At 36.2% G+C, this 12317-nt stretch overlaps 1 protein-coding gene across 1 annotated transcript in view; it reads right to left on the reverse strand.

The window, feature by feature from the left end:
- Nucleotides 1-1843: 1843 nt before the first annotated feature.
- Nucleotides 1844-12317, reverse strand: part of LOC139521359 (von Willebrand factor D and EGF domain-containing protein-like) — a 35405-nt gene continuing 24931 nt past the window's right edge. Inside the window, exons 17-18 of the mRNA XM_071314838.1 lie at nucleotides 12154-12274; nucleotides 1844-2149 (exon numbers count right to left, since the gene is read on the reverse strand). Of these exons, the coding sequence (XP_071170939.1) occupies nucleotides 1951-2149; nucleotides 12154-12274 (320 nt within the window). The 3' untranslated portion in view covers nucleotides 1844-1950. The remainder of the gene's footprint in view (nucleotides 2150-12153; nucleotides 12275-12317) is intronic.

Raw genomic sequence — 12317 nt, forward strand, 5'->3', positions numbered from 1 at the left:
TTCGTAAAATTGTTAATTTATTTGAACAACTCTTAAAAGATTAATTAAAATGTTATTTTGTCATATTCAGTTTTTCAGTTAATTTGCAGGTTTGCTATTGATTTAGTAATGTTCAGACAATTCACTTGCATTGGTTATACATTCGTTTGATGTGTTTGATGTATATTTGAGATTTCGATTCTTCCATTCAAATAGGGACTCTCCGTTTTGAATTTTCCTCGAAGTTCGGTATTTTTGTAATTTTACCTTTTGCAGTCAAATAGAATTTGATTAGTGTACTTTTCAGCAGTTGTTATTTACCTTTATACATCAACGTAATACTTAATTGTCTGAAAATCTACTGAATAGTACCGAATCGCCTACAAGCGAACTGTTTTAACAGCCCTGAATTCAGCGCAGTGTATAAGTTTGAAAATTGACTAAAAGACTGTATATACCGAATAATTCACTGTTCAGATGATGTTATGATCAAAATTATCGTTTCAGACTTTACTAGTGAATTTTTGTGATAAATTTTGATAATATTCCATCAACTGAACATTTAGACTGTTGATGTCATTCAAAAGTGAAGAAATAAAAAGAAACAAGAATGTGTCCCCATTACACGGATACCCCATCCGTACTATCATTTTTCTATGTTCAGTGGACCGTGAAAATAGGGGGAAATCTCTAATTTGGCATTAAATTAGAAAGATCATATCATAGGGAACATGTGTACTAAGTTTCAAGTTGATTGGACTTCAACTTCATCAAAATCTACCTCGACCAAAAACTTTAAACAAAACTTTAACCTGAAGCGGGACGCACGGACGGACGCACAGACCAGAAAACATAATGCCCATAAATGGGGCATAAAAAATGCAAAATATCATTCGTAGTGCCATATAACATAAACGACATATGAGGTCGCATATGATCGTATCGTCTGGTTTCAAACAAAAATGACATCAAAGGTACTTTTATGTATATTGATGTGGTCATCAATGGACTACTCCAGTTCTGGTAGGTAAATTATTGCAAAATTTGGTAATTTGTTCGGTTTTAAGAGTTGTACTTATTAACAACCCTTGCAACAACACTGTGAGGAGTCCATTGGTGCCATGTTACAAGATAAATTGCCTTCCCCTATCTAAAATATCCTTATTTTACAATGACATATCTAGCAAAACCTACATTCTTTGATTTTTTCTTGTCCTGAATATAATTGACACAAATGCGAAGGAACAACAATTAATCAATCAATCAAACAAAATGATTTGAATCGCTTGTACAAATTTTCTCTTTAGGGTTTTGGCCAAGGAGATTTAAAAGTACACAAAAATCTGAACCCTGAATTCAAAAAATGAAAGTCCCTAATCAAATGGCAAAATCAAAAGCTAAAACACATCAAATGAATAAAAAATCAACTGTCATATTCCTGAATGAGGGTTTATTCAAATTGGACATTCAAAACCGGTAAATAAATCAACTACACGAAGGCAAAAAGAGAAAAGCAAAACGACGAAAAGACGAAAAAGTACACCAAACATTTCACAGAAAACTAAAGTTTGAGCAACATAAACCCCATGAAAAACCGGTGGGAACTCAGTAGCTCCGTAATGGTAAGCAGTTCCTGGTTTATATGTTTCAACAGTCGTGTTTCTCATGCAAATATAAATGAATTGATAAGTCTTATTCGGTGATGCTGATTTATAGGTGTGGGTTTACAATCTATAGCTGACCTTCATGGACTAATGGATCAAAGAAGGATTGTTTTTGAAAGAAAACATTGGTATTCAAGAACAATTATAATGTCTGATTTGTCGAAGAATATTATTTCAATATATAAATTGTATTGGTCAAAATGATTGTCTCTCCATTTTATAAAGAAAATCATGATACATTACTGATGTTGCTATGTACACTAATTACAGTATAAGATGTCACACAAACTGTCGTTTAACTACAAAGCTATTTTCCAGCATAAAAAAGTTGCACGGGAGTTCTAGGTCTAGAATATGCATCAGTTTCAGTTTCCATATCAAGGGATAGATTACCCACAGATGCGTTTGTGTTCTCTCTTTCATATTGGTTTAGCGTCTTATCTGACTTGTTGTTACCTTTTGAAACGTCATCAGTATACTCGTGAATAATATTTTCGATACCATGCCTACAAAATAAGTTAATTATAATTGATAACTAGAGGCTCTAAAGAGCCTGTGTCGCTCACCTTGGTCTATGTGAATATTAAACAATGGACACATATGGATTCATGACAAAATTGTGTTTTGGTGATGGTGATGTGTTTGTAGATCTTACTTTACTAAACATTCTTGCTGCTTACAATTATCTCTATCTATAACAGTACTTTCTGTGGAAAATGTTATTGAAAATCTTCAAATTTTAAGAAAATTGTTAAAAATTGACTATGAAGGGCTATAACTCCTTAGGGGGTCAATTGACTATTTTGGTCATACTGACTTATTTTTAGTTCTTACTTTGCTGTACATTATTACTGTTTACAGTTTATCTCTATCTATAATAATATTCAAGATAATAACAAAAAAACAGCAAAATTTCCTCAAAATTACCAATTCAGGGGCAGCAACCTAACAACCGATTATCCGATTCATCTGAAAATTCCAGGGCAGATAGATCGTGACCTGATCAACAATTTTATTTCCTGTCGGATTTGCTCTTAATGCTTTGGTTTTTGAGTTATAAGCCAAAAACTGCATTTTACCCCCATGTTCTATTTTTAGCCATGGCGGCCATCTTGGTTTGTTGGCCGAGTTACCGGACACATTTTTTTAACAAGATACCCCAATGATGATTATGGGTAAGTTTGGTTAAATTTGGCCCAGTAGTTTCAGAGGAGAAGATTTTTCTAAAAGATTACTAAGATTTACGAAAAATGGTTAAAAATTGACTATAAAGGGCAATAACTCCTAAAGTGGTCAACTGACCATTTCGGTCATGTTGACTTATTTGTAGATCTTACTTTGCTGAACATTATTGCTGTTTACAGTGTATCTCTATCTATAATAATATTCAAGATAATAACCAAAAACAGCAAAATTTCCTTAAAATTACCATTTCAAGGGCAGCAACCCAACAACGGAATGTCCGATTCATCTGAAAATTTCAGGGCAGATAGATCTTGACCCTATAAACAATTTTACCCCCATGTCAGATTTGCTCTAAATGCTTTAGTTTTTGAGTTATAAGCCAAAAACTGCATTTTACCCCTATGTTCTATTTTTAGCCGTGGTGGCCATCTTGGTTAGTTGGCCGGGTCACCGGACACATTTTTTAAACTAGATACCCCAATGATGATTGTGGCCAAGTTTGGTTTAATTTGGCCCAGTAGTTTCAGAGGAGAAGATTTTTCTAAAAGATAACTAAGATTTACGAAAAATGGTTAAAAATTGACTATAAAGGGCAATAACTCCTAAAGGGGTCAACTGACCATTTGGGTCAGGTTGACTTATTTGTAAATCTTACTTTGCTGAACATTATTGCTGTTTACAGTTTATCTCTATCTATAATAATATTCAAGATAATAACCAAAAACAGTAAAATTTCCTTAAAATTACCAATTCAGGGGCAGCAACCCAACAACGGGTTGTCCGATTCATCTGAAAATTTCAGGGCAGATAGATCTTGACCTGATGAACAATTTTACCCCATGTCAGATTTGCTCTAAATGCTTTGGTTTTTGAGTTATAAGCCAAAAACTGCATTTTACCCCTATGTTCTATTTTTAGCCGTGGCGGCCATCATGGTTGGTTGACCGGGTCACCAGACACATTTTTTAAACTAGATACCCCAATGATGATTGTGGCCAAGTTTGGTTAAATTTGGCCCAGTAGTTTCAGAGGAGAAGATTTTTGTAAAAGTTAACGACGCCAGACGACGGACGACAGACGACGGACGACGGACGCCGGACGCCAAGTGCTGAGAAAAGCTCACTTGGCCCTTTGGGCCAGGTGAGCTAAAAATTTACAGTCGTAGATCAAGTAATAATATACAACGTTGAAATAAACAAAAGAAGGGTGTAGAATGAAGTTTAAGAGATGTAAACGATTTCATATTTAAGAGCATATAAATTAAGATACAGCTTAAAAAGAAAAAGACAAACAGACAAACAATAGTTCTGAGAACACAATAAAGAAAACAAAACAATTAACAATTAACAAAACTACCCGCACTTAAAAACGGCGGTGATCTCATGTGCCCCGGAAAGGTTTAGCAGATCCTGCTCCACATATTGCAACCTATCAAATCGATCAAAAAATTAAAATAAAATAACAGTCTAAACTATGGCTTTAATATCATAAAACGCAAGAGATGTGGTGTAATTGCTAATGAGACAACTACCCATATTTACGTTTAAGATCAAACGTATCATTTCCATTAGATATCATAATGTTTAGGGAAAGACAATTCAGCTTCAAAGGACCGGGATGGGCAAGTATGTTTTCGTAAATAAAAATATGTTTCCCTAATTTGATGAGAAAAATGTTTAAGTTAAGCAGATGACAAAAAATTATTCTGAATCCAGATTTTCCCCATGTCTTATAGTGTTAAATTTGAAAAGAAAAGATTTGATTTATAGCGTCAAAAATCTAACAGAAATTATGTAAGATGCTATGATGCTAGGGTTAGTACTTCGCTTTTGTAGGCAATAAAAAGACGTTGTGTTGCTTTCAATTCTATAATTCAGATCCCATACAAGTTTGCGTTACAATAACGTTACGTCAACAATAGTAACGTTGGGTACGTTTGAACAAGGTCGTGAATCTTTGACACTCCGGGCGCCGAAAGTGAAATAGAAATAGAAATGAAATGAAAATTTGACTAAATTGAAGACATAAATCATAATTCATCACTTAACTTTAAAGTCTATGTATCATAAAAGAAAGAATTAATCACTTTGAATTTGAACAGTCTATTTCGATCATAATTTGAAAAGTTATTTTGTCCACTCGTGAATCTTTTGTACGGCATCTGACTTCGCCTGACGGAACATCTTGGGTCGTGTAACATCCTCCGGTTCAGATTCAATACAGTTCACTTCGATTGGGTATAATTTCGAGATTGGGCGGTTGGTGGTTCCGTTTTTAGTGCGAAGTTTTACAGTTCTGATAAGATTATCCTCTCCTTTTACGAGTTCTTCGACAACGGCGAGTTTCCATGAATTTCTTAAAGTTTCGTCATGTATTTGAACAACATCACCAATAGCTATCGATTGTTCGTTATTTCCTACACTTCTGTGATGTTCCCGTAATGAGGTCAAATACTCATATTTCCATCGCTGTTGAAAGTGGTTTAGAATGTCTCTTTGTAATTGAACACGTTTGTTAAAGTTAATTGGTTCAAAATGTCCATTGTTTTCACTAGCTGGATACGGAAGTCGCGTAATTTTTCGACCATACAAAAGATGTGATGGTGTCAGTGGTTCTGGATCCGTAAGATCGGATGAAACATACGTTAGAGGTCTATCATTGAGAATTGCTTCGATCTCTGTTAACACAGTTTGTAAAGTCTCTAAATCGACACAGTTACTTCCTAATACTTTCTTTAAACACATTTTCGTTAACCCAATCAACCGTTCATAGAAACCACCAAACCACGGAGCTTTCTTTGTAATAAATTTCCAATTTGTTCCTGTAGAGCTTAGACTTTCGCGCACTGAATTTGAGTTTGTAAGATGTTTGATTTCTCGACTGGCAGCTTCAAAAGTTAGTGCATTGTCAGATATTAGTAACTTCGGTAAGGATCTCCTGCTTGCGAATCTTCTGAAGGCTAACATAAATGTAGGTTCTGATAAGTTATTCACAAGTTCTAAATGAACAGCTCTCGTCGACGCACATGTAAACAAACATAAGTATACCTTTGATTTTGTATCATCTTTATTTCGCACATACATAGGACCAGCAAAGTCTACGCCTGTAACAGTAAACGGTATATCCTCGTGTAACCTCTCTTTGGGCAGTGGCGGTGGATCAGGTTGTTGGTAAGCATGCCCTGTTACTTTCCGACAGTTAACGCATTTTCTAAGAATAACTTTGACTCGTTGACGAATTCGAGGTATCCAGATATAGGAAGATGTGGTGTGAGTGCCAATGAGACAACTCTCCATACAAATAACAATTTAAAAAGTAAACCATTATAGGTTAAAGTACGGCCTTCAACACGGAGCCTTAGCTCACACCGAACAACAAGCTATAAAGGGCCCCAAAATTACTAGTGTAAAACCATTCAAACGGGAAAACCAACGGTCTAATCTATATAAACAAAACGAGAAACGAGAAACACGTATATATTACATAAACAAACGACAACTACTGTACATCAGATTCCTGACTTAGGACAGGTGCAAACATTTGCAGCGGGATTAAACGTTTTAATGGATCCAAACCTTCTCCCTTTTTCTGAAACAATAGCATAACATCACAACAAAGAAAAACATACGATAAAATATCAATTGGCAGACTTAACTCAATCAAAAAACGTATGATTAAACAATGAACGAATAAATTTGATCTGCGATATCTGAATACAAATGCACAGTTAATTAAATATTAGAGACAAACATTCATGACCAAAAAAGCTAACAAACAAATTCAAAAACAGACAAGTATACTTGTCGCAAGTGTGTTACGGTAGAGTTGACGCCTTCATGTAAATGATTGATATGAGCATCCATAATAATGAGTGAAGTGAGTCTATGTAACGGAGGTAACAAGTATGGATGTTTAGCTGATTCCTCCAAAGGTGCATGTTGAATTCTCCCGCGGCTACGAAGTGCATTTTCTTCATCAAAGTACAAGTTCAATTGTCTTACAATAGACGGCTTAACTGTCACAGATTTGTTGAAATAATTAAACACTTCATGATATTCTGATTTCTGAACCGTTTGTATCCATGTCAATGTAGCATGCTGTATTTCATTAACGGTTAATTCCGACAATGTTCTATCACTCCGTGCTAACTTACAGTTTTGTATAAATCTCATCACATAGGCTGTAACACGTATTAATGTCTTCAAACTGCTATAACGTTCGATGTCCATAATCTTATGTATGCCAAATTCTTGACGTTTCTGAGATGTGAGTAAATCTCCATTATATTCTCGTTTTCAACAATTTCGTTTCCGCTCCATGTTGGCCATTGTGTTTTGTCTGTTATCCACTCGGGTCCATGAAACCATAATCTGTTGTTTATGAATTTCGTTCCTGTTATGCCTCTAGTTAATAAATCTGCAGGATTTGCATCCGTCGGACAATAACGCCATTTTTGATTTTCATTTGACTCCTTAATTTCCTTGACTCTGTTTGCGACAAACTTTTTGAGTTGTTTTGTTGATTGAAGCCATTTCAAAACGATCTGACTGTCACACCAGAAGTTGATTTGTAAGTTTCCAATATGTAGATTTTGAATAAGATGTTTCGCAAGTCGAGCCCCTAAAAGGGCAGCCATCAGTTCAAGATTAGGTAAAGTGACACTTTTCAATGGGGCAACTCGATTCTTTGCCATTACTAATGCAGACTCCTTTTCTGTGACAAGATACGCACAGGTTCCATAAGCTAGTTGACTTGAATCTGTGAAAATATGTAATTCTGCTGTTTCAATGTCCGTTATTCCTGAACACTCAAAATAACATCTAGGAATCTCAATGTGCATTGCAAATTGTAGATCTTTGGTCAAATCCCTCCATGTTGATTCGATTTCTTTTGGTAAAGGGCAGTCCCATGCAAACTTTTCTTTCCACAACAATTGCATTAACATCTTTGTTCTGACGGTGACGGGGCTAAGCAGACCTAGCGGATCATAAATGTTTGAAGATTGTTTTAAAATCTCGCGTTTTGTTATTATCCTTTCCGTTGTTGTATTTATGTTGTTTCGAAACGAGATTTGATCGTTGTTCACATTCCAACGGAGACCAAGAATTTTGATGTTCGTATCTCTTTCTATGCATTTTTCAGATTGGGCTAAGCGTAGTAATTCTGTGCTATTTGACGTCCATGATCTCAGATTGAATCCTCCTCTTGCCAATAAATCTCGTGATTCTCTGTAGAATTTCAGCATTTCTTTCTCATCCCAGAAGCTTGACAAAACATTGTCAACATACAGGTCGTTTTTCAGTATCTCGGCTGTTTTACAAGAATTGAGTTTGAAGTGCTTCATAAGGGTGGCATTCAAGATGTAAGGTGAGCATGTAGTTCCAAATAGAACGACTCTAAAACGGTAAGTTATCAGTGGACTGTCTGGGTCAGATGGATCACTCAACCAAAAAAATCTTGTGACGTCCCTATCTTCTTTATCCAGTTCGACATTCAAAAACGCTTTCTTTATGTCGGTAGTCACTGCGTGCTTGTGTAATCTGAATCTAGCTAAAATTCCCGTCAAATCGTTTAACATCGGCGGAACTGACATGAGACAATCGTTTAAACTAGCCTTGTGAGGTGATTCATGACAACTACAATCATAGACTATACGTATAGGAGTCGTAGATGAGTCCTTTTTTACTGCATGGTGAGGAATGTAGTGAATTCTGTTTGACTGGTTTCCATTTTCTGTTACCCGCTCAATGAACCCTCGGCGTTTTTGGTCCTTAATTATGTCGCCATACATTTTCAGCATGTTGGTATCCTTTTTGAGTCTATCGATCATATTACAAGTTCTGCGTAAAGTGACATTATAGTTCGTAGGTAACTCATTGAAATCATTTCTCCATGGCAGTTTTGCGGTATAGCGATTATCTTGGTAAGTTATGCATTTTGTTTCGTATTCATCATTGAAGTCTTTCATGGTGGTTGTTTCTAATTCGTCTGCTTTGACACCAATAGATTCTAAATCCCAAAACTTTTCCAGGCTGCTTTCCTCTTGCTGATGTTGAATCAGTACATTAAACATTCCTGTTGATGATTGTTCTCCTGTAAAAGTATGCATCGGTCCTGACAACAAGTATCCCAAACGGGATTTTACGGCCGTTGGCCCATCTCCTCTGATCACGTGATCCTGCACAATACTCCAATAGTAGTCCGCTCCAATTAAAAGAGAAAGTTCAAATTTCCTATCCTCTGTGACTGGGTTAGCTAATCGTAATCCTTTGAGATATGGCAGTTTTGAAGCGATAACATTTGTTACATTACTGAGGGGTGCGGCAAAGCGCGGTACTATCAGTACATCCATAGGAATAAATCCACCAGTTTCAATTTCTAAAGTAATCTGAGCCTTATCCATGTGTCTCACGTTCTGGTTGGCGTTTCCAAAAGTTGATAAACTAATTGTAGAATTTCCACAAGGTTTAAGTTGTAATTGTGCTGCTAAATCTTCTGAAATAAATGATTTCTGAGACCCTTCATCTAGTAAAATGTTAGACATCGCGCTCCGATCCTCGAACCATGCAGGTGCTACTGCTGTCTTAAGAAGTATCTCGGTATGTGCCTGTGCTTGTGGTGTTGACGTGTAAAACGTTGACATAGGGTTACTTTCTTCTCCATTAACATTTACTGTATTGACGGCAGCGGCATCAGCGGGAGGTACAGGTGCTTGAGTTTCCTGATTACATAGAGCAGTGTGATGTCTCTTGTCACATTTACGACATTTATATCGTGATCTACATTCTGATATCTTATGTTTACCAAAACAGTTGAAACAAAGTTGTTTTTTCTTGACTATTTCGTAACGACTGGCATTATCTTTAATCTCTGAGCAATCAACAGCTGAATGGGATTTGTTGCAAAATATGCATGGCTTGGGTTTATTCGATTCAGTGTTGTTCCTGGAGTTTGTGTGTACTCTATTGACTTGTCTATAATTTCCTTTCATTGTAGCCTTTGTTACAAACGATGCGGTAGGGGTTAAATTATCTGTGTTCATAGCGTGGCCAGCTTGTTGAGCGCGCAGCTCCTTACCTATAGCCTTCCGTAGTAAGTCTATGGTCCATGTACTTGTATCATGCTCTCTTGTCAATGTAGTTCTCAATTCCGGTGGTAGTTTTCTAAAGATGATGGGTGTAAGTACTGTTCCAAAATTTGTTTGACACTGTCCTAGCGATTCTAGGCCTCTAATACTAGTTTCAACTTTGTCATAGAATGTTCTGAGACTGTTTAATGACATTGTGGGGTTTGGCAAATCGACTAGTTTTTGCATATGTGCATCAATAATGATTCCTTGTTGACCAAATCGCGCTTGTAGTAATGAAATTGCTTGCTCATAGTTTGCGTGTGTAAGTGACAATCCCGATATGCAACTTTCCGCTTCTCCGTGAAGCTGGGCCTTCAAGTATGTGAAACGTTGTACGTTTGTCAATGATGGGTTTGTATGGACAGTAGTTTCGTACGATTCCCAGAAAGTTTGCCATAGAAGTAAATCTCCCGAAAAAGTCGGCAAATCTAGTTTTGGAAGCTTGTGATAGAACTTATAAGTTTCATTTAATGGCGGATCTCTGTTGATCTCATATTCTCCTTGTGAGTTTGCACTTGTCGATGTTTGCATGTGCTGATTTGTATTCTGATTGAAATTATTTGAAGATGAATGCGTTGTACTAGTATTTTGTACGATACTTGAGGTTAATTGACTCACCGAGTCCTGAGGTGTACTTGATCTCAACTCCAAATCACATTCTTTGTAGCGGCGAATATTAATGTCTATATGCTGATTAAATTCGTCTGCATCCAAAATTTCCTGTTCCACACTTTCTGCATCCAAGGAATCCAATATTTCAGCGTCTAGTTTCTGCAAAAGTTCATGTTTCCGTTCAAGGTTTTCAATGGCACTATGAATGTCCCGTCGGGTGATCTCTCCTTCGTTGATTTTCTCGTCAGTTTTGTGAATCTGTCTGGTTACGGCGCTTCTGTGGCCTCCTCTCACTGCTTTCAGCTTATCCATCGGTCACGGTACCAATATGTAAGATGCTATGATGCTAGGGTTAGTACTTCGCTTTTGTAGGCAATAAAAAGACGTTGTGTTGCTTTCAATTCTATAATTCAGATCCCATACAAGTTTGCGTTACAATAACGTTACGTCAACAATAGTAACGTTGGGTACGTTTGAACAAGGTCGTGAATCTTTGACAGAAATATTTCTAACTCAGACAAAAAACCATAACCCCATCCCATTTTAAAGTAAAATGGATGCTCCCTAAGTGAGTTCTACAAATATGCATTTAAAATAAAGTTACAAATAGATTTTCATGTGATGTTAAAATTTTAGATTTCTGTTTATTGTATATAATAACTAAAGGCAACAGTAGTATACCGCTGTTCGAAATTCATAAACCGATTGAGAAAAAAAACACATCCGGATTACAAACTAAAACTGATAATATATACATTGTTGGGTTGATGTTTAGACGAGTTGTATATACATTATGTACACAGCCATGTATCACCATCATTGATGGCGATCCGATGGATACATCTGTTGTAGGGTTGTCACTGACTCAGACGTACTTATGAATATAATTATTTTCTGTGACTGTATCTTACATTAATTTGTAGGATCCTTTACTATAGATAATTTAGCTGATCTGTAACAATAACATCTTCATGCCTTATATATCATGTACTGTAGTACGCCGCTAGATTAAAACTGACGTGGAAAGGTAACATATGGCCACCGAAAGCTCTTTTTTTGAGAGCCCAGGTGGTCGTGTGGTCTAGCGGGACGGCTGCAGTGCAGGCGATTTGGTGTCACAAAATAAGAGCTTTCGGTGGGCATGTGTTACCTTTCCACGTCAGTTTTAATCTAGCGGCGTACTACAGTACATGATATATAAGGCATGAAGATGTTATTGTTACAGATCAGCTAAATTATCTATAGTAAAGGATCCTACAAATTAATGTAAGATACAGTCACAGAAAATAATTATATTCATAAGTACGTCTGAGTCAGTGACAACCCTACAACAGATGTATCCATCGGATCGCCATCAATGATGGTGATACATGGCTGTGTACATAATGTATATACAACTCGTCTAAACATCAACCCAACAATGTTAGATCTGTAAATTTGCTTTCGCAGTTTTATATATATATATATAATGTATATTGATTATAATAAAAATATTAAAAGCAAATTTGCTTTTGGGCACAATCCATTTAAGCAATTTCTTCTTATATTTAACAAATTCTCCATTTATAGCAGTACTGTACTCACCCTTTACTCTTGCAATGCTTTTTGAAGAATGCAAATACGCCAATTACCAGAACCATAAACAGTAAAGCACCAAAACATCCTCCAACAATTGCTATTGAATTACTTGAATTGTTCACATTATCTGTTAAAATATATAAGGGAACACTCAAGTTGTCTGTTTGACT

This window comes from Mytilus edulis, chromosome 4 (genome assembly GCF_963676685.1).
Source record: "Mytilus edulis chromosome 4, xbMytEdul2.2, whole genome shotgun sequence".
Taxonomy (NCBI): domain Eukaryota; kingdom Metazoa; phylum Mollusca; class Bivalvia; order Mytilida; family Mytilidae; genus Mytilus; species Mytilus edulis.